Below are 22267 nucleotides of genomic sequence, written 5' to 3' on the forward strand. Positions count from 1 at the left end.
CATCGTATTTTAGATTCATATTTTTGTTGTTTTGTGATTTAGCAAGTTGCAGTTTTGTATTTTTTCTGATCTTGTTTTTCTTTGCTGAGTTATTTTTTATATGATTGTAATATTACTATATCACTTGTAAAAAAACATGCGATCTACGGTTCAGGCTTCAGTAGTAGATGTAATATTCCTATATCACTTCTTACAGTCTCTTAATTTTATACTACCAAATGTTTGGAATATATTATAATGTTAAGAAAAATAAAAATTAAATACTTTTTATTTTATTTTATTTTCATTTGAGACATGATGGCATGAGTGGTGAGATGGTAACGTAGGTGGTGCGACCACTGACCCACTTGTTCCTCTCAAACAATCTTCATTTGAAATGTAAGAAAACAAACAAAACTAAAATATAAGAAAAATGTGAACAGAAGAAATATTTGTCAACAAAGGGAAGGAATACTTAGAAAATTATCATGATTTTTGGCCAAAAACAAAATGCATGAATGCATTAATTCGTCTCTGACTTGGGAGTCAGGAAAGTAAGTAACTCAATCACTTCCAGAATTTTCAGGACATAAAAAAAGCGTTTTGGGTCAATAGACATGAACACATTACATAAATTTTGTGATTCATATAGTTTTACATCGAATAAAAGTAAACTTCTAGAATTTAGATAAGATCTTGGATTCTGGCAATTGTAGGTGAAACAGTATGATTTCCAAAATATGCTCAATCACTTGATTTCCAAAATCAAAACTGTTTTCGAGCTCCTCTGTTTCTTGACTAGGAGCTTGAGGAGTGACTCTCTGTGGATCCTTAGGGATGGGATAAAAATTACTATTTGTACAGTAATCTTTCATAGGGACTTGAGCAAATGGATCCAACAGATGGATTCGGGCTCCAGCCTTCACCATTTTCTAAAGAAACTGAAACAGCAACGGGTTTGGAGTTCCTTAACTGATCAGTGACAGTGAGTGTCTCATCGTCTCCCCGTTTTCTCTTCTTCCCATCTCCTTGACTGTTAGAACCACCTGCACAAACTCTGTCCTCTTAACAGCGTTTGCTGTCCCATGTCCACGAAGAAACACAAAGTTCGAGATACTTGTTCGCTTTATATGGCTGAGACTAATCTCCATCCCAGGAAACCACAACATGTAACCGTTAACAGTGTGTTTAAACTGCTCGACATTTCTTCTGATGTCGAATTGCTCGTTTACTGCTGCTGGAACTCCTTGTTTACGCTGCAGACCCATGAAGTAAGAGAAATGGAGTGGTCAGGATGCCTCTTGTAAATCATGTACATTAGGGTGACAGCATGAGTATGATAGAGATGGACAGGTTGAGAAATTAGACTGTGGGCTCAGCTTCCATATCCAATGCCTCAAATATTGACTATCGACGAAGAATGTTATTGTCATGTCTATAGAAAAACCACAATAATTTATGTGGCTTACAATAATGGCGTGCCGCAACTGAGAAGAAGGTATAAGTCAACGTTTTAGACTTATGAGCCAAGTGGGGGAGAGTTGGGACAATTCATTGATCACAGAAGAGTTGACAAATCAACTGAAATATCCAACAAGAGAGATGACGCAAGACTTGAGAAGCCAAAGCTCTTTAAATGAGCCCCATGAGCCTTACACAACTCATTACTTACCACACAAACTTAAGAAAAACGAAAGAAGGATGATGATTCCGAGCCAATCTTTTTTCTTCATCTTCTTTCTTTCCATTATATTCAACACTCTTGCTTCTCCTACGCACCAAAGGGATGCTCTTTTAGAGTTCAAAAATGAGTTCCCCTTCACTGCATCAGTCTCAGACCCACGTGCTCCTTCTGAAGCTCCTTTAAGTTCGTGGAACACAAGCAGTAGTGATCACTGTTCCTGGGAAGGTGTCACATGCAACGCTCATTCCGGTGAGGTGATATCACTCTTCCTTGAGAACACCTATCTTAATGGCTCTTTGAAAGCAAACACTAGTCTTTTAAAACTCCAACATCTTCAGCACCTAACCCTTTACAGATGTGATCTCATAGGAGAGATTCCTTCTTCGCTAGAAAACCTTTCTCATCTCAAACACCTTAACATTTCTGATAATAATTTCCTGACCGGTGAAATTCCATCCTCTATAGGAACCTTTCTTATCTCAGTTTTCTTGACCTCTCTCATAATTATTTGGGAGGTAAAATTCCATCTTCACTAGGAAATTTGTCCCGTCTCACAGTTCTTGATCTTAGTGACAATCGCTTGATAGGTGAAGTTCCGCCTTCAATTGGCAATCTAAACCAGCTAACAATTATGAGCTGTTACTCAAATAAACTGAATGGTACAATTCCTAGTTCATTTTCAAATTTCAACAAGATGTCCTATTTACTTCTCACAGGTAATCAGTTCTCCGGTGGAGATTTACCTCGTATACTGTCAAACTTAACCAGCTTGTCCTATTTAGACATTTCCGATAATCATTTCAAATCCAAGCTTCCATCTAACATGAGTGGACTCCATAACTTGGAGGTATTTAGAGTGAGTAGTAACTCTTTAGTCGGGACTTTTCCTACATCTCTGTTTACGATTCCTTCACTAAAAGAGGTTTATTTGAGTGAAAACCAATTAGAGGGACCCTTAGAGTTTTGGAATACATCCTCATCTTCTGAGTTACAATCACTAGACCTTGCTTCTAACAACTTCAACGGACCAATCTTAGAAGATATATCTCGATTTCTCAAACTAGAGTTCATAGATCTTAGCAATAACAGTTTCATTGGTCCAATCCCTAGATCTATGCCTGAATTAGTCTCCCTCACGATGCTAGACCTCTCTTATAATATGTTGGAAGGTCAAGTACCAAGTTTCTTGTGGAGGCTAGACAAGTTGATGCTTTCTCATAATTCTTTCAGTAGCTTCGAGGAATCACCTGAAGTTGTCGTCAATGGAAGTCACTCTGATGATCTTGGATCAGATTCATTCCAAGGACTAGTATCAGAAGTTGATCTTAGTTCAAATGCACTCCAAGGACTAATTCCCCAATGGATATGTAAGTCTACATCATTGAGCTTCTTAGATCTGTCAAACAACCATCTCTCTGGTTCTATTCCTTCATGTTTGATGAATTCCGCTGCTTCTCTTGGCGATATACTTCTAAGAAACAACACCTTGAGTGGATCCCTTCCAGAGATCTTTACCAATGCCACCAAGTTACGATCGCTAGACGTTAGCCGTAACCAGTTATCGGGGAAGCTTCCAAAATCTTTGATGAACTGCAAGTTTATGGAATATCTGAATCTGAAAAGAAACAAGTTCAAAGACACGTTCCCATCTTGGCTGGGATATTTGGGAGAGTTACGTGTTTTGTTTCTCGGATCAAATGCATTATATGGTCCAATCTCTTCACATATTGGGTTTCCAAGTCTGCGAGTCATTGACATATCGAACAATAGCTTCGGTGGAACACTGCCACAAGATTATTTTGTGAACTGGCGTGAAATGTCATTGGTGGGGGAAGAGGAAAATGTAATGTATAGTGACGGCATAGATACATTTATGTCACGTATGGGGGGATTAAGCTATGAGGATTCGATGGATATGATGTATAAAGGTGTAGAGACAGAGTTTTCTCGGATCTTACTTGCGTACAAAGCTATCGATTTTTCTGGAAACAAATTTACGGGACGGATCCCTAAATCAGTTGGCTTGTTGAAGGAACTGCGTCACTTCAACTTTTCAAGAAATGAATTTACAGGCAGTATCCCGTCAACTTTGGCAAATATAACACATCTAGAAGCACTAGACCTCTCTCATAATAAGCTTTCCGGTAATATTCCTTCTGATCTTGCCAACCTCTCCTTCGTGTCATACTTGGACTTCTCCCACAACCTTCTCCAAGGTCTTGTTCCACGAAGCACTCAGTTTCAAAGGCAACACTGTTCTTCGTTCGAGGACAATCTTGGACTCTACGGTCTCGAGGAACTATGTGGACCGATCCACGTTCCTCATTCTACATCGGGAGATTCACAACAATCCGAGGAATTTTCATCCGAGGAGGCAGAAGAAGTGTTGAACTGGATAGCAGCTGCAATAGCCTTCGGACCTGGTGTGTTCTGTGGACTGGTGATCGGACATATCTTCTTTACTTCACACAAACACATATGGTTCATGGAAAAGTTCGGTGGAAACTGTCCCGGTGGCATCATCAAAGTTCGTTAAACTTCTTGTAAGTCTGTACTTCCAATAACTGGTTCGTCAACTTGTTCTGTTTATAATTTTTGGTTTGATTTTCTTTTTATTATGTTGGTGTTACTGTTGTTTTTTTCGATTGATTATTTTTGGGTATAGCAGGCTATACCATCTTTGTCATTGAGTATGTCATCGGTCACACATAAAGATTACAATACTGAAGATTTGGCTAATGCAAGTTGTGAAGATTACAAGAAGAATAAAATGATTTGCTCAAAGGCAAAGGAAGAGATCAATAATATGGGATGATCAACTTGATTGCGAGTCATCGCAGTTGATTCTGACAGATGTCCATGATATGTCATTATGGGATGATCAAACACCTGCACCTCGTGCATATGATCCGCAAGAACGATTAGAAGCGGTGTTACTGTTGTTATGGTACATCATTTGATAGAATTGTTATTTTGTTTCTCAATATTGGTTTGCATATATATGTAATTGTCTGTGAAATTGGAAGACTTTAAGGGCACACCACACTACATAAATCTTAGCCAACCGAGTTTTATATCGAACTAGAAGTATTTAAGACTTGCTTTAAACATGAAAGAAAAGCATATAATATAAAAATCTTAGTTTACATAAAGTAAGAAGAACCCTTCAACTTGACATCTTGAATTTGGATAAGCTCTGAGATTCTTGGCAATGTAGGCAAACACCATTATTACTTTCCGTTGGTTTTGCCTAAAGACATGAAGTTTAATCTGATAGAAAATGCAGTATCTGTCAGGTAAAGTCCAGATTGCTCAGTCAATCCATATCTTCTCATAAAACCAGAAAAAGCTTGTAGGATCGTGATTTTCAGATTGATATTAATGTTCATGTTTTCTGATCACAAGATAAGTATGAGAGAGACAGAGAGATGGTCAGGTTGAGAAATTGAAATGTGGACACAGCTTCCATGTCCAATGTGTCAAAACATTGGCTATTGAGGAAGAATGATTGCTTGTATGTAAGAATACAATACAAACCACTTACATGATTAATTATGCTGTCACTTTAGAGACAGGACAAGCATAGATCCTGTAAGTGGTGGTTTATAGACAAACCATTTGAATCAAGTAAGGGTCCTGTCTGTAAGTTGTCTTAAAAAAAAAAAAGTTGTGTCTCAAGATCTTAAGTCCTCTCTTTGGCTATTGTAGTATTGATTGGAATCATCGTATTTTAGATTCATATTTTTGTTGTTTTGTGATTTAGCAAGTTGCAGTTTTGTATTTTTTCTGATCTTGTTTTTCTTTGCTGAGTTATTTTTTATATGATTGTAATATTACTATATCACTTGTAAAAAAACATGCGATCTACGGTTCAGGCTTCAGTAGTAGATGTAATATTCCTATATCACTTCTTACAGTCTCTTAATTTTATACTACCAAATGTTTGGAATATATTATAATGTTAAGAAAAATAAAAATTAAATACTTTTTATTTTATTTTATTTTCATTTGAGACATGATGGCATGAGTGGTGAGATGGTAACGTAGGTGGTGCGACCACTGACCCACTTGTTCCTCTCAAACAATCTTCATTTGAAATGTAAGAAAACAAACAAAACTAAAATATAAGAAAAATGTGAACAGAAGAAACATTTGTCAACAAAGGGAAGGAATACTTAGAAAATTATCATGATTTTTGGCCAAAAACAAAATGCATGAATGCATTAATTCGTCTCTGACTTGGGAGTCAGGAAAGTAAGTAACTCAATCACTTCCAGAATTTTCAGGACATAAAAAAAGCGTTTTGGGTCAATAGACATGAACACATTACATAAATTTTGTGATTCATATAGTTTTACATCGAATAAAAGTAAACTTCTAGAATTTAGATAAGATCTTGGATTCTGGCAATTGTAGGTGAAACAGTATGATTTCCAAAATATGCTCAATCACTTGATTTCCAAAATCAAAACTGTTTTCGAGCTCCTCTGTTTCTTGACTAGGAGCTTGAGGAGTGACTCTCTGTGGATCCTTAGGGATGGGATAAAAATTACTATTTGTACAGTAATCTTTCATAGGGACTTGAGCAAATGGATCCAACAGATGGATTCGGGCTCCAGCCTTCACCATTTTCTAAAGAAACTGAAACAGCAACGGGTTTGGAGTTCCTTAACTGATCAGTGACAGTGAGTGTCTCATCGTCTCCCCGTTTTCTCTTCTTCCCATCTCCTTGACTGTTAGAACCACCTGCACAAACTCTGTCCTCTTAACAGCGTTTGCTGTCCCATGTCCACGAAGAAACACAAAGTTCGAGATACTTGTTCGCTTTATATGGCTGAGACTAATCTCCATCCCAGGAAACCACAACATGTAACCGTTAACAGTGTGTTTAAACTGCTCGACATTTCTTCTGATGTCGAATTGCTCGTTTACTGCTGCTGGAACTCCTTGTTTACGCTGCAGACCCATGAAGTAAGAGAAATGGAGTGGTCAGGATGCCTCTTGTAAATCATGTACATTAGGGTGGCAGCATGAGTATGATAGAGATGGACAGGTTGAGAAATTAGACTGTGGGCTCAGCTTCCATATCCAATGCCTCAAATATTGACTATCGACGAAGAATGTTATTGTCATGTCTATAGAAAAACCACAATAATTTATGTGGCTTACAATAATGGCGTGCCGCAACTGAGAAGAAGGTATAAGTCAACGTTTTAGACTTATGAGCCAAGTGGGGGAGAGTTGGGACAATTCATTGATCACAGAAGAGTTGACAAATCAACTGAAATATCCAACAAGAGAGATGACGCAAGACTTGAGAAGCCAAAGCTCTTTAAATGAGCCCCATGAGCCTTACACAACTCATTACTTACCACACAAACTTAAGAAAAACGAAAGAAGGATGATGATTCCGAGCCAATCTTTTTTCTTCATCTTCTTTCTTTCCATTATATTCAACACTCTTGCTTCTCCTACGCACCAAAGGGATGCTCTTTTAGAGTTCAAAAATGAGTTCCCCTTCACTGCATCAGTCTCAGACCCACGTGCTCCTTCTGAAGCTCCTTTAAGTTCGTGGAACACAAGCAGTAGTGATCACTGTTCCTGGGAAGGTGTCACATGCAACGCTCATTCCGGTGAGGTGATATCACTCTTCCTTGAGAACACCTATCTTAATGGCTCTTTGAAAGCAAACACTAGTCTTTTAAAACTCCAACATCTTCAGCACCTAACCCTTTACAGATGTGATCTCATAGGAGAGATTCCTTCTTCGCTAGAAAACCTTTCTCATCTCAAACACCTTAACATTTCTGATAATAATTTCCTGACCGGTGAAATTCCATCCTCTATAGGAAACCTTTCTTATCTCAGTTTTCTTGACCTCTCTCATAATTATTTGGGAGGTAAAATTCCATCTTCACTAGGAAATTTGTCCCGTCTCACAGTTCTTGATCTTAGTGACAATCGCTTGATAGGTGAAGTTCCGCCTTCAATTGGCAATCTAAACCAGCTAACAATTATGAGCTGTTACTCAAATAAACTGAATGGTACCATTCCTAGTTCATTTGCCAATTTCAACAAGCTGTCCTATTTACTTCTCACAGGTAATCAATTCTCCGGTGGAGATTTACCTCTTATACTACCAAATTTAACCAGTTTGTCCTATTTTGACATTTCCGATAATCACTTAAAATCCAAGCTTCCATCTAACATGAGTGGACTCCATAAGTTGGAGGTATTTAGAGTGAATGTGAACTCTTTAATTGGGACTTTCCCTACATCTCTGTTTACGATTCCTTGCTTAGGATTGGTTCTTTGAGTGAAAACCAGTTTGAGGGACCCTTAGAGTTTGGGAATACATCCTTATCTTCTGAGTTACTATATCTAGACCTTGCTTCTAACAACTTCGACGGACCAATCCCAGAAGATATATCTCGATTTCTACAACTCGAGTTTATAGATCTTAGCAACAACAGTTTCATTGGACCAATCTCTGGATCTATGTCCCAATTAGTCTCCCTGTATCATCTAGATCTCTCTTACAATAAGTTGGAAGGTCAAGTAACAAGCTTCTTGTGGAGTCTAGACACCTTGACGCTTTCTCATAATTTTCTCAGTAGCTTCGAGGAATCACCTGTCGTCAATGGAAGTCACTCTGATGATCTTAGTTCGGATTCATTCTTCGTTGATATTGGTTCAAATTCACTCCAAGGATCATTACCCCGATGGATCTGTAAGTCTAAACCATTAGACTTCTTAGATCTATCGAACAACCTCCTCTCCGGATCCATTCCTTCATGTCTTATGAATTTCACTGCTTATCTTGGCGATATAATTCTAAGAAACAACAGCTTGAGCGGATTCCTTCCAGACATCTTTACCAACGCCACCAAGTTACGAACGCTAGACGTTAGCCGTAACCAGTTATCGGGGAAGCTTCCAAAATCTTTGATCAACTGCAAGTCTATGGAATATCTGAATCTGAAAGGGAACAAGTTTAAGGACATGTTTCCATCTTGGTTGAATTCTTTGGGAGAGTTAAGTGTTCTGTTTCTCGGATCAAATGCATTTTACGGTCCAATCTCTTCACATTTTGGGTTTCCGAGTCTGCGAGTCATTGACCTATCGAGCAATAGCTTCAGTGGAACACTGCCACAAGATTATTTTGTGAACTGGCGTGAAATGTCATTGATGGGGGAAAAGGAAAGTTCAACTTTTAGTAACGGCATAGACAACTTTATGGAACACATGGGTGAATTTAGCAGTTATGAGAATTCGATGGATATGATGTACAAAGGTGTAGACACAGAGTTTCCACAGATATTATATATGTTCAAAGCCATCGATTTTTCTGGAAACAAATTTTCGGGGCGGATCCCTCAATCAATTGGCTTGTTGAAGGAATTGCGTCATGTCAACTTTTCAAGAAATGCATTTACAGGCAGTATCCCTTCATCCTTGGCAAATATAACAAACCTCGAGGCACTGGACCTCTCTCACAACAAGCTTTCGGGTAATATTCCTCCTGATCTTGCCAACCTCTCCTTTGTATCATACTTGGACTTCTCCCACAACCTTCTCCAAGGTCCGGTTCCACGGAACACTCAGTTTCAAAGGCAACATTGTTCTTCGTTCGAGGACAATCTTGGACTCTACGGTCTCGACGAAATATGTGGACTGATCCATGTTCCTCATTCTACATCGGGAGATTCACAACAATCCGAGGAATTTTCATCCGAAGAATCAGAAAAAGTGTTGAACTGGATAGCAGCTGCAATAGCCTTCGGACCTGGTGTGTTCTGTGGACTGGTGATCGGACATATCTTCTTCACTTCACACAAACACATATGGTTCATGGAAAAGTTCGGTGGAAACCGTCCCGGTGGCATCATCAAAGTTCGTTAAACCCCATCTCTCAAAACTTTAGTTCTTTAAGCTTCTTGTAAGTCTGTATTTTTAATAACTGGTCCGTTAAAACGTTGTATTTGTACTTTTGGTTCTGTTAAACATTGTTGGTGTTATAGCTTGTAATAATGGTAAATTTGAGGCTGTATTGCTTTTCAAGTCCTTTCTCCCAAAACGTTAATCAGGGACTACGAAATCTTGTGGGGAATCTCTTATCATACAGACGAACTAGACAACCTCGAGGAGTTTCTAGGTTTCTGTTGGAACGATTTTCACCTGAATATTTCTACTTCATTGCTATTTGACTTCTACAATAATATTTAGATGTAAAATTGTTTTAACCCAAAAAAAAAAAATTGTTTCAACCCAACTTCTATCTCTTTTTTTATAATAGAAATCTCTAGTTTTTCTCTATTTATAGAATAAGAAATATCATTCTTCTACTTTTTTACAAATACACTAGAATATATTTACATATATTATTGAGTTATATTTAGAGATTAAAATAGTAAAATATATTAAGATGATTTTAGTAGCGACGGAATATAATAGGGTAGGCGTTTGGATATCCGTTCGGGTTCTATTCGGGTATTCGAATATTTCTGTACTTCGGATCAGATTCAAGTATTTTTAGTTCGGGCTCGATTATTTCGGGTCGGATTCAAATATTTAGATTTTTAAAGAAAAATTTTATATTTTTCATTTTTTGAGTTTCTTGTATTTAAAAGTTAGTTTTCAATTAACTGGTATTTTTATTTCTAATAGATTGAATGATTAATAGATTTAAAGGTAACATTTCAAAAATAAGTAAACATTAGTTTGGCTACTTTTTAGAATTTGGATGTATTTTTTGTTAATAGATAAAACAAAAAGCTTGATAATTATTTTAAGTAAGTGCCAAATCATTTTTTCCTAATTATATGTATATTATATGTTTTTAAAGTAAGTGTAACATTAATATAAATATTTAAAATTAAATGAGAAATATAAATTAAATGTAAAAATAAATATACATATGTTCGGTTATTTTCGAATATCTATTCCGATTCAGATACTACTCGTTCGGATTCGGATATCCAACTCTCCTAAAATAAATACTCATTTTGATATTTTGCTATTTTAATTTGAATTTCATTTCCAGTTTATGGGATCGGGTTCGGCTATGGATTTGGATATCCCGTAAAATGTCCACCTTTAGCATATACTAGAAACAAAAAGCTCTCAGGCCACACACATTTTATATTCCACGAGCAATAAACCGTGTTCCTTACCCTGACCCGATTTTAGATCCGACTCCTTCAATTAAAGAACCGATATGAAATCCGTGTGAACAAAAATGTGGGGACTAGAAGGAAACAAATTGATAATAATGTGTACTAAAAGTATAAATTCTTGCAACTCTGAGGTTAGTAACTTTTTGTCTTAACGAACCATCGCGCGACGGCTAAGATTAGTTGTCGGGAAACAACAAAATAGAGAGCGAAGGTTTTGCTGCAAAATGGAGAAAGCGAACCAGAAACACGCGGCTGACTCGTTCTCCAGCGAGGATTTGATCTCTCCGCGGGTGAAGAAGGCTAAGAAGTCAGAAGAGACCGGATGTGACAGTAGTAAAGATCCGAGAATCTCCAGTGGCGCAGGAGACGAGAAGCAGGAGATTCCCGTAGGTGGAGAAGCCGTAGGTAATAGAGCGGAGGAAGAAGGTAGCTCGAGCTGTATAAGTGAGGAGAAGAAGAAAGGATTTGTCTTTGAAGCTGATGTTGCTGAAGACAAAGGAGCAAGGCAGACAATGGAAGATGTTTCGGTTGTTCTGCCCGATGCTTCTTTGGATCTCCCAGGGAATCTTAGGTAAAAAGACGAAGAAACTTTCGTGTGAATCTAGTTTGCTAATTCAAAAGGGGGTTCTGTGTTTTGTTGTGCTGCAAAGTTAAAAGACTTGGTTCTTCTGGTATTGAGATGTTATATTTGTTATTGTAGGTGTGGTCATTTTGCGATATATGATGGGCATGGTGGTCGTTTAGCTGCAGAGTTTGCTAAGAAGCATCTTCACCTCAACGTTCTTTCAGCTGGGTTACCACGTGAGTTGGTCTGTTTTACTTTGTTCAGATTTATTAATAATGTCTTTTTTTTTTTTTTTTTTGCAAAGTGAGACTGCTTTGGTGCAACTCACTTAGTAGGTCTCACTTGACAATCTTTTCGTCCTTTTCTTGTTGATCTAAATGTTCGTTTGCTGCTTCAGCTGGACGTCAAAGTTGCTAAGAAAGCCATACTTGATGGTATATAATAAGTTCAGTCTATACCTCTTTTTGTATAGAAATCTAATCATTTCTTTGATTCCTAAACTGTTATAAATTTGTTACCAGGTTTCCGGAAAACTGATGAGTTGCTCCTACAAGAAAGTGTTTCAGGTAATTCGTGACATGTTTTCTCTTTGACTGTTGATTGCTTTGCTAATATCTCATCCATAGAATCGCTGAGTTTGTTTATTCAAATTTTCTTCTTTCCCCTGAGTCCCTGACCTTTGTGTATGGTGCAGGAGGATGGCAAGATGGCGCCACAGCAGTGTGTGTCTGGATAGTTGATCAAAAGGTATAAAACCTTGTGATGATAGTGAGTATGGGGTCGTACTTCCCTTCGGAATGTAGTATATTGACCTGTAAGCTATCATGCATTTATAGGTTTTCATTGCCAATATTGGTGATGCTAAGGCTGTTTTGGCACGATCCTCTCCTACCGACGAATCAGGGAATCATACAGAAGCATGTTCTCCACTCAAAGCAATCGTTTTGACGAGAGAGCATAAAGCCATTTATCCACAGGAGCGTTCTCGCATTCAAAAGGTTTTTTTTCTCTATTCTGAGTGATATCCCTAGTAAATCGAGTACCACCATGCTCTGTTAATAACTTAGTCTGAGTTTGGCAGTCAGGTGGTGTTGTAAGCTCAAATGGAAGGTTACAAGGACGTCTTGAGGTTTCTAGAGCTTTTGGTGATCGTCAATTCAAGAAGGTAGTAATATGATCATTTGGCTTCCCACTTTGTCTTTAGCTCATAATCCTTCTGACATTTTAGCTCTCGTGTGCAAAATCTTTTCGACATGTTCTTGAACCCTAGCTAGCTTAACTTATTTGCATCTAACAAAAGTGATTGATTACAGTTTGGTGTCATTGCAACTCCGGACATTCATGCGTTTGAATTGACTGAGAGAGAAAACTTCATGATTCTTGGTTGTGATGGGTTGTGGGAAGTAAGCTCATGCATTGTTTCTTGTTGTGCTCTTCTCTACGTCTTTTATATTCAAAGGTTGCTCATATCATCTACATATCGCATCCGTTTTCAGGTGTTTGGACCAAGTGATGCTGTTGGATTTGTTCAGAAACTCTTGAAGGTAACCCACACACACTATCTCTATGTAATTCATTGCACACTCTTTAGCTATATATGGACAGAAGTTTTTTGAGGAGCCATGTTAACTAACGTTTGTGTAGAACTATGTGCATACAAGTAAAGGGCAATGAGAGATTACTAAGAGCTGTGATTTTGCAGGATGGGTTGCCTGTAAGCACAATCAGTCGGCGTCTTGTAAAGGAAGCTGTTAAAGAACGTCGTTGCAAAGACAATTGCACAGCGATCGTGATTGTCTTCAAACGCGAATGACCAAACGAAAAGCATGTGTGCTGCTGACAAGTGTTTTTCTTTTTTTTGGTTTTTGGCTTTGTTTGAAGAGTTTCAAACTTTTTGTTGCTACACTTCTTTTTACATGTCAGTGGATCTGTTATACATTTGGACCGCCGTTAGAAGAAAAAAAATGAGTTTGAAGACTGAACACTTGAACAGATATCTCTTTTCTCTTGAAAAGATACTTAGAAGCAAAAGTAGAGAGAGCTTTACAATAATAGAGCGCATGGTGCTCAGTTTACATTGAATAAAGCAAGTGTATGTAAGATTCACTGTGAAATTCAGTTCACTGTAAAAGTTCGTGGTGACTAATGTAACCCTTATTAAAGCTCAGTGCACCGTAAGTTTCAATCCTTATTCGATTTACGTTACACTGAGAGCTTAAAAGCACGCACTTGTCATACGACCCATGCAAACCAAACCCCAAAGCTGCATATCAGTCGGGTTGAATGGAGCAAAGACAGGAAGAAACAAGGTACTTTCATGACAAGCATCAAGGAACAATAGTAGCTAAAGGGGGTAATGTAATAACAATAGTAGTAACTGTATAATTTAGCTTTAAAAATAAGTAAAAACTCTCACTCATGTTCGTCATAAATAATACTCTTTTCTAGCTAGCTTTTAAATTTTTCAGAAAACGGTCTCAGGTTAACACCTCTCTGCAGCAGTAACTCTCAAACCTAGCCACTCACCTTTTTTCTCACAAAATTGGGATCAAGCGCTTGAGGAAACACCTGAGAGCGCAGTCACTTTTCCAACAGCAATTATTTTTCCTGTAGTGAGACCCCAAATAAGAATTGTAAACCATGCACATGACTAAAATGCTAAGATGCGTGACGATACTATGGCATTGAATTTGATAGTCTATAGGCAATCTTTACCTTCATCATGAGTTCGTAGAGTGAATCTTCCAAGTTGCGGGAAATCTGAGAATTTTTCAACACGGATTGGATTGGTAACCTGCAGATATACAGCAGAGAATAGGATTAGAAAGACTTGATAACAACTGGCTAAACATGCTGAACTGAACCGAAATCTCGTGCGGATGCTCTCAATGTTTCTGGTAAGCTTTGCAATCAGTTTTACAATCCATCTAACGGAAAAAAATGTGAACATTTTATCACTCTTGTCAAGCAGTACTAGGCAAATAGAAAACCACACAAACACATCCAAAACAGGTATGAACACCAAAACACTCTAACCAAGCTCAAATGAAATGAGGTATAACAATTCACTTTTTCTTAGATTAGCATAGGAGAACATATGACTGTAAATAAAAATATTGAAGGAAAGAAAGGCAAACAAACAGAGCCAGACCTGTATACGGCAGACAACAACAGCACCATTCTTCACAAAAAATAACTTTTTTTTCATGGGTTTCCTAGTCTTCTTATCAATTTGGCTTATCAGTTCAATTATCTCACATTCCTCGACGGCCTCATGAATGTGGAGAATAGCCTTGTAACCAGCTGTAACAATCACCTACAGGAAAATTAAATATTTGATGACTCTTAAGGGATTAAAATTCTAGTAAGAACGCAACACACTATTAAGAACTACATATACTCAAAAGTTGACATTAATTCCAGATCAGAAACATGTGCTTACATTGTCAAGCAGCTCAAGGAATTGTAGTTGGGCAACGAACTCGGTTACGGGAGGTACAGGTTGTTGATGTCGAAGTTGTTGGAATGGAGCGGGATTGTGTTGATGGTGATGTTGTGGTGGGTGTTGCAGTGGTTGATGATGCTGTGGAGTAAATTGTTGCTGAGGTGGTGGGGGTGTAGCATGAACGAGGGGTTGGGCTTGACGGTTTAAACGTGTCGTCAAGGCGTCGAGGCGGGCTGTTAACGCGCCTACTACATCGCCTAGTTGTTGGATGGATGATTGCGTTGCTGTCTGCGTCTCAATGATTAGGTTTCGTAGCTCAGTTAATTCTGACGTGGCTCCCTCTCCTGTCTTCTTAGTCATTGAAAACTAAGAAATTTAGTTCTCGAAACGTAGAATCTGATGAAGCTATTAAAATTCAAAGATCAAGGGTTTGATCTTAAAAATCCAATAACGTGTTCTTGAAGTCAATTTGAAGACGAGAACTATAGGCAGAGCTAATAGCCTAATACTTCTAAAATTTTATTCAATAATCAAAAGGTGTCTTACACAAAGCCATCGATGCCTTATTTATATCAATCTAATATTCCTAAGGATGTGGAATTATCCTAAAAAAATAAGGAAAACCAACATAATAATAAAAATATAAGGAAAACAAACATATCCTAAGGTGCATTTTTAGGTTTTTATTGCCAATATTGGTGATGATGCTAAGGCTGTTTTGGTACGATCCTCTCCTAGTCTCCTACCACGAATCAGGGAATCATACAGAAGCATGTAATCCACTCAAAGCAATTTTTTTTAACGAGAGAGAATAAAGCTGTTTACCCACAGGAGCGTTCTCGCATTCAAAAGGTTTCTCTCTATGATGAGCAAGACAGTGATATCCCATTAGTCTTCACTTGGAAATTCTAACAAAAGTGATTTATTCCAGTTTGGTGTCATTGCAACATTCATGCGTTTGAATTGACTGAGAGAGAAAACTTCATGATTCTTGGTTGTGATGGATTGTGGGAAGTAAGCTCATGGTTTCTTGTTGTGCACTTCTCCCTTCGTCTTGTACATTCAAGGGTTGCTCATATGATTCACATATTGCATCAGTTTTCAGGTCTTTGGACCAAGTGATGCTGTTGGATTTGTTCAGAAACTCTTGAAGGTAACCACTCAAGCTAGTCAAATCGCTTTTTTCTTCATTGCACATTCTTTATCTAGGATGGACAGAAGTTTTTTGGCTTGCCATGTGAACTAATGTTTGTGTACTATGTGTACTCGAGTAAAGGGAAATGAAAGATTGCTAAGAGCTGATATTTTGTAGGACGGGTTGCCCACAAGCACAATCAGTCGTCGCCTTGTAAACGAAGTTGTGAAGGAACGTTGTTGCAAAGACAATTGCAAAATAAAAGCCAGCGGGGCATCTGTTTTCCTTTATGGGTTTGGCTTTGCTTGAAAGAGTTTATACAATTTATACATTGAAGAAAAATGAGTTCGAACTTTGAAGACTGAACAGATCTCTCTTTGTACAACATAATGTCTTCATTGAAAGATGATAGTGCAACAAGCACCAGTGGTCTAGTGGTAGAATAGTACCCTGCCACGGTACAGACCCGGGTTCGATTCCCGGCTGGTGCATTCTGAGCTGTGAAGAAATTGGCTTAGTGAAGGTTGGGTCCTTCACATTCATGTCATGTCCAGATGATTCCGCCGCACCTGAGCTCTTTTTTTTCACTCAAGAAAAAGAAAGATGATACTGAAACAGTTTTCAAAACCAAGTTCCATTTTACTAAGCAGTTTTGAAAACACTGAACTTAGAAACACGCACTTGTCAAATGGACCACTGCAAACCCAAAAGCTACCTCAAACTAAGCAGTTTTGAAAACACTGAACTTAGAAGCACGCACTTGTCAAATGGACCACTGCAAACCCAAAAGCTACCTCAGTCAGGTCGCATGGAGCAAAGACCCGGAGTAAACAAGGTGCTTGTTAGCATGCATAAGGAACAAATAGTGTTTCCTCAACTATTTAAACAGCAAACTCCAATAAGCCGGAAGACAGACTCAACATCCAAAAGGGTAATAACAATAGTAGTAACTGTAAAATTGAGCTTTAAAACAAGTAAAAACTCTCACTCATGTTCATCATAATATACTCTTTCTAGCTTTTAATTTTTAGAAAACGGACTCAGGTTACACCTTTCTGTAGCAGTAAGCCAGTAACTCTCAAACCTCACGATACAGATGGAACTAAGATTTGAGTTTAGGGTACTCCAGATTCCTTCGTCAGAGGTATTTTCCTAAGCCCCCTCTTGGTGTAACTCAAAAGCCGTCTCCTGCAGTTCAAAGAACCAGAAACCGGCTCAGTCAGATTGGATGTTTCTTCAATTTTTGATTGTGGCAGATCATTGAAATCTTAAGACTAGCCACTCACCTTTTTCCTCACAAAATTGGGATCAAGCGCTTGAGGAAGCACCTGAGAGCGCAGTCACTATTCCAACAGCAATTGTTTTCCCTGTAGTGACCCCAAATAAGAATTGTAAACCATGCACATAACTTAAAAGATAAGATGAGTGATCATATTATGCATTGAATTTGATAGTCTAGACAATCTTTACCTTCAGTTCGTAGAGTGAATCTTCCAAGTTGCGGGAAATCTGAGAATTTTTCCACACAGATTGAATTGCTAACCTGCAGAGATGAAGCAATGGATAGCAGAGAATAGGATTAGAAAGACTTGATAACAACTTGCTAAAGCTGTTGAACTGAAATCTCGTGCGGTTGCTCATAACGATGGTATCAGTTGCAGTCCATCTACTGGAAAACTACTGTGGACATTTTATTACTCTTGCCAAGCAGAAGGTAAATATAAAACCACACAAACACAGGTTTGAACACCAAAACATTTTACCAAGCTCAAATGAAATGAAGTGATAGTTATCGCTTTTTCTTAACTAGCATAAAATTAAAACACAACTTGGGTGAAACATGGCACTAAAATAATAAATATTGAAGGAAAGAAAGGCAAACAGAAGGAGCCAGACCTGTATACGGCAGACAACAGCAGCACCATTCTTCACAAACAGAATTTTCTTTTTCATGGGTTTCCTGGTCTTCATATCAATTTGGCTTATCAATTCAATTATCTCGCATTCCTCAACAACCGCATGAATGTGGAGAATAGCCTTGTAACCAGCTGTAAAAATCGCCTACAGGAACATAAAATAATGATGACTCAAGGGACTAAAATTCTGAATATTTTGTAAGACAGCAACACTATTAAGAACTGCATATACTCAAAAGTTGACATTCCATAAGAAAGATATGCTTACATTGTCAAGTAGCTCAAGGATTTGTAATTGGGCAACGAACTCAGTAACGGCAGGTACAGGCTTTACTGCAACATAAAACACAGAAAAACTACAATTTAGTACACTACAAAAAAAAAAAAGACTATGATTCGAGATACCAGCAAAAATCACGTTAAAATTCATCATACTCACCCGTGCTTGATAAAACAAAACCTGCAAGGATATCCTCGTCTTCAATGCCAGTTATACGGACTCTCAAATTCTCACCCGGTCCAGCACGCTTAACTTTATCTTCATCGCAATATATAGCAACAACTTTCACGGGTTCCTAATTTGGAAGATGAAAGTTAACAGGAAATCAATGAACTGGCAAATTATGTATGAATATGCGTGAGAAGACATCTCGACAATACCTTGTTTGGCATAACAATCAAGGAATCACCCTCTCGAATGCTGCCAGATTCTACTTTTCCCATAACAACAGTTCCCATGTCTTTGAATTTATCAATAATGGGCATCCTATACAATTCGTAAGATCAATTCGGGTTAACAGTCAAAAACCTATAAAGACAAGTTTACAGACAATAATTCTCATTTCAACTAAAAGAATGAGAAAAAAACTATACAACACATTTTCTACTAAGCACTTAAGTCGGATAAAACATATTTCAAAGCTGTTGTAGTTGCATGTGGTGCAGAAAACAATGCATATGGATGCTATGGTCAAAAAGCAACATGGACAAACGGGATTTCATGAATGCATCAACTAGTATATTAAAAGACACATTCGAATGAAAAAGAATAAGAAAAAACGGCACTATACCTGAATGGACCATTAGGATCCCGTGGCGGAACTTCAATAGCATTGAGGACTTCAAAAAAGCTAGGGCCACTGAACCAAGGACAAACGTTTCGATCCATACTCTTGTCTATATTAATCCCCATTAGACCAGATATAGGCAGGAAGATAACATCTTCAAAACAAAAGAGTAAAAACAAATTAAACATGCAATTACAAAATAGCTCATCTGTCATGTTTGTAGTTCACTGCATACCTTTCTTTGTGTTGTAGCCAGAAGATTTAAGAAATGGCACCATTTTCTGTTCTATTTCATCGTACCTGCATAAGAGTACATAAAAACGAGGATGAACAGAAAGACATAAGAAAATCAACACTGCCAGGGATTAGAAAGGCTTTTGTAAGTACCTCTCTTTCGACCAGTTAACAGTTGGGTCATCCATCTTGTTGACAACAACCACCAGCTTTGACACGCCCAGTGTTTTTGCGAGTTGAACATGTTCACGTGTCTGCCCACCCCTCTCATATCCTGTTTCAAATTCACCTTTACGAGCCGATATCACCTAAAACCGAGACATGAAAGGCAGGGAATTAATAGGTTTCCTACGAAAGATAAATGCCACAGAAAGGAATCAGAACAAAGTGACATAGTATTGACGAACCAGCACACCAATGTCCGCCTGAGATGCTCCACTAATCATATTTGGTACATAACTCTTATGACCCTGCAAAAGTTCAAAAAAGGAAAAGAGAATCAGAAAAATATACTCGACATGAATGACAAATGAACAAAAAACTATTACTTTAGGTTGTTCCTTACCGGAGCATCCAGAATTGTAAATCTAGTGGTCTCAGTTTCAAAATGAGCCCTTCCAACTTCAACAGTTTTACCCTGTACAACATAACAAAGTTAAAAATTTACCATAAACATTGCTGGGAATACTACAGAACTCCTGAATTCTGTCATCTCTGACACATCTATAGCAAAAAAAAGATACATTAATCAACCCCAGGAAGTACCTTGGCCCTCTCTTCTTCATTTGTATCCATTATATATGCCATATACCTAGCATATAGGACAACAACAATGTTATGGAAACATAAAATAGAACATAAGCATTCGTTATCAGTTTGGAATAATCAGTAATACTTACCAGCTTTCTCTACTTTTTTCTTTTGCTTCCTTTTCATACTTTTGGATTTGTCGGTCGTCAACCTGGCCGCTAAGGAAGAGGATTTGTCCTCCAATTGTAGACTTTCCAGCATCTACAATGGAAAAAGTGGCCATGTGAAAATTAAATAGACTAGCTTTGAAACCACGTGAATATTAGATCAATTAGCTTTGAAACCATGTGTCTACAAAAGGCAACTTTCTTACGATCTAAATTGGAACAGACTTCACCGGAAGCTACAGAAGAATTATCTATGAAAAAAATTGAATTGATGGAACATTCATCAAGTAGATGGCCATACCAACATGTCCAATGAACACCACATTCAAGTGTCTCTTCTTGTTTGCCTCTGCCTCCTCTTCAGCTTCCTCTTTGGCGGCCTTCTCTTGGGCTGCCTTCTCCTTAGTTAAATTAACTGTATAGGCGAGAGATAAAAACAAAGTCTTCAGTCAGACAACACGATCACATAAAGATGAGAAACAAACGAGTAGTATAAGAGATATAAGAACCTTTCGCTGGGTTGTGCACTGGATGGAGAACTTCCTGATCATGATCCTCTGATGCTGAAGCAAAAAAATATATATATATCACCAACCAGGTATATACCTCACATAAATTTAACTACCTTTTAGGAAAAAAAATAAAAAAGAAAGAAAGGAACATAAAAGATCTATCAACCTTGTTGCACATCAGGGACTGGTGCCGATTCTCGAATCTCATCTTTAAGGTCTGTGAAGCAAGGATAAATATCTAGTATTAGAATTAGCATTCAATCTCATGACAACATAAACCTTGTACCCGCCTCCCTCAATCACAAACTAATATCATACATATGAAAAGACACAGTGAAACAATAGGAATAACCGACCCACAGAGAGAAAAAATCAAACAGCGTGAAGATATAAACAAAAAGTATCGTGCAATACTGAACCTTCTTCCATTTTATCCAATATTTCAGCTCCATCTGTGTTCTGATCTGCCGGAATGACAACTCCAGCTCCATTGTTTTCTTCTGCATATTTCAACACCAACGTTTAGCACCATGCGAATTGCAAACTAAGAAAAAGAATGTTAAACTTATCGCTTTCAGGAATCAGTACCTGCGGAATCAAGCTGTAAAGCGCGGATATCATCCTCAATATCTACATAGTTGACAAAAGATATAAGATGGAGGAAATGTTAAAAAGAAAAGACACAATAACTCATAACAGACATAGTAATGGTTTAATAAGAACCCCACTAATAACACTATGATGACGTATGAGAAACATGTTGCAAATTCGTGAACTCAACAGTTACACGAGACAAGTAACAAACACTTATATACAAAACTAGTCCGATATTAGATCAATTATGTACATAAACACCCCCAAAATGTATGTAAACCACTACTTGATCACCAAAAGAGAAGAAAAAGCGAAAAGGGAAAGTCAATCAGGTCAAACAAGTTCCATATACAGTAAGCCATCACATATAACCCTAACCCCCAATGCTATAAACCTAAATGGATCCGCAAAAACACCAGATATCATAATAAATTAGCAAATCTCAGTTCTAAACAGCACATTAAAGTCAGTCCAGTGATTCAAAACCCTAAATCCGATTACTAATTCTCACTGCCGAAATTTCTACCAGTCGAGCAACGAATCCATCGGCTCCAAAACCGATGTAAGATACAAGCATGCACACATAATACAGAGGAAGTTCATATCCAGTAACAGACGATATTCGAAAGAAGAAAAATCCACATAATAAACGGAGCTCGAGAAGCCCTACCCATGGCGGATATGCTGCAACAGAACGAGAGGAAAGCAGTTGTAGGTTTTATCAAGAGGAAGTAAACTTTGCCCAGGTGGAAGTTATATGTATATTCCGTCGCTGTGTTTCGTACCTCATTAAATAAAATAAGCCCGTTAAGGATGGCCCATACTTACGTTTGCTTTGTGGCCCATTACGTTGTTGGAAATCTATCCATAGATTATTTCCGTTTATGCATTCACATCCTATATCTTCTTCTCTGGTCAAATCACCTCCTATATTCATCCTTCAATCCTTGTTTGCACATATATTTTTCCTAATATCTCTATATTTTCCTTTCTTTTGATTTGTTTGTTTCCATAAACGTTTCCAGTCTATATTATGTAGATTT

The 22267-nt window shown here is 37.8% G+C and overlaps 3 protein-coding genes, 1 long non-coding RNA gene, 2 other non-coding genes and 2 pseudogenes across 9 annotated transcripts; 6 read left to right on the forward strand and 2 right to left on the reverse strand.

Annotated features, from left to right (window-relative positions):
- The first annotated feature begins 1564 nt into the window (after positions 1 to 1564).
- LOC130511626 (receptor-like protein 30) lies at positions 1565 to 4744 on the forward strand (annotated as a pseudogene).
- Positions 4745 to 6950: 2206 nt separating this feature from the next.
- LOC108855458 (receptor-like protein 30) lies at positions 6951 to 9721 on the forward strand (annotated as a pseudogene).
- A 1258-nt stretch (positions 9722 to 10979) lies between these two features.
- LOC108855538 (probable protein phosphatase 2C 8) lies at positions 10980 to 13396 on the forward strand. Its single transcript, XM_057008893.1, has 10 exons — positions 10980 to 11410; positions 11540 to 11648; positions 11802 to 11838; positions 11926 to 11970; positions 12099 to 12151; positions 12241 to 12402; positions 12486 to 12569; positions 12718 to 12807; positions 12901 to 12948; positions 13107 to 13396. The coding sequence occupies exons 1-10, from the start codon at positions 11064 to 11066 to the stop codon at positions 13215 to 13217; spliced, it is 1086 nt and encodes a 361-aa protein (XP_056864873.1). The 5' UTR covers positions 10980 to 11063; the 3' UTR covers positions 13218 to 13396.
- Positions 13397 to 13543: 147 nt separating this feature from the next.
- Positions 13544 to 15355, reverse strand: LOC130511629 (eukaryotic peptide chain release factor GTP-binding subunit-like). Its single transcript, XM_057008898.1, has 4 exons — positions 14847 to 15355; positions 14556 to 14720; positions 14120 to 14198; positions 13544 to 14011 (listed from the first exon to the last, which is right to left on the reverse strand). The coding sequence occupies exons 1-4, from the start codon at positions 15207 to 15209 to the stop codon at positions 13953 to 13955; spliced, it is 666 nt and encodes a 221-aa protein (XP_056864878.1). The 5' UTR covers positions 15210 to 15355; the 3' UTR covers positions 13544 to 13952.
- Positions 15356 to 15542: 187 nt separating this feature from the next.
- On the forward strand, positions 15543 to 16255 carry LOC130511635 (uncharacterized). The gene is made up of 3 exons (XR_008945128.1): positions 15543 to 15863; positions 15948 to 16002; positions 16162 to 16255. It is a non-coding gene; the product is annotated as an uncharacterized LOC130511635 (long non-coding RNA).
- Positions 16256 to 16404: 149 nt separating this feature from the next.
- TRNAG-GCC (transfer RNA glycine (anticodon GCC)) lies at positions 16405 to 16475 on the forward strand. The gene has a single exon. It is a non-coding gene; the product is annotated as a tRNA-Gly (tRNA).
- Positions 16476 to 16479: 4 nt separating this feature from the next.
- On the forward strand, positions 16480 to 16561 carry LOC130497900 (small nucleolar RNA snoR114). The gene has a single exon (XR_008936933.1). It is a non-coding gene; the product is annotated as a small nucleolar RNA snoR114 (small nucleolar RNA).
- Positions 16562 to 16838: 277 nt separating this feature from the next.
- LOC108852090 (uncharacterized) lies at positions 16839 to 21983 on the reverse strand. Of its 4 annotated transcripts, none has more exons than XM_057008901.1 (20): positions 21895 to 21983; positions 21219 to 21260; positions 21050 to 21130; positions 20797 to 20847; positions 20628 to 20681; positions 20420 to 20524; positions 20101 to 20212; positions 19967 to 20012; positions 19767 to 19838; positions 19609 to 19671; positions 19355 to 19509; positions 19203 to 19267; positions 18971 to 19121; positions 18561 to 18666; positions 18340 to 18475; positions 18169 to 18233; positions 17881 to 18045; positions 17425 to 17527; positions 17271 to 17351; positions 16839 to 17172 (listed from the first exon to the last, which is right to left on the reverse strand). In XM_057008901.1, the coding sequence occupies exons 1-19, from the start codon at positions 21896 to 21898 to the stop codon at positions 17293 to 17295; spliced, it is 1635 nt and encodes a 544-aa protein (XP_056864881.1). In that variant the 5' UTR covers positions 21899 to 21983; the 3' UTR covers positions 16839 to 17172; positions 17271 to 17292. The 4 variants fall into 4 exon arrangements, 3 of the variants coding, with proteins under 3 accessions (XP_056864881.1, XP_056864886.1, XP_056864879.1); XM_057008906.1 differs by having other exon boundaries at positions 17455 to 17527; positions 20420 to 20533; XM_057008899.1 differs by having other exon boundaries at positions 20420 to 20533.
- Between the last annotated feature and the right edge of the window lie 284 nt (positions 21984 to 22267).

This window comes from Raphanus sativus, chromosome 1, assembly GCF_000801105.2.
Source record: "Raphanus sativus cultivar WK10039 chromosome 1, ASM80110v3, whole genome shotgun sequence".
Lineage (NCBI taxonomy): Eukaryota > Viridiplantae > Streptophyta > Magnoliopsida > Brassicales > Brassicaceae > Raphanus > Raphanus sativus.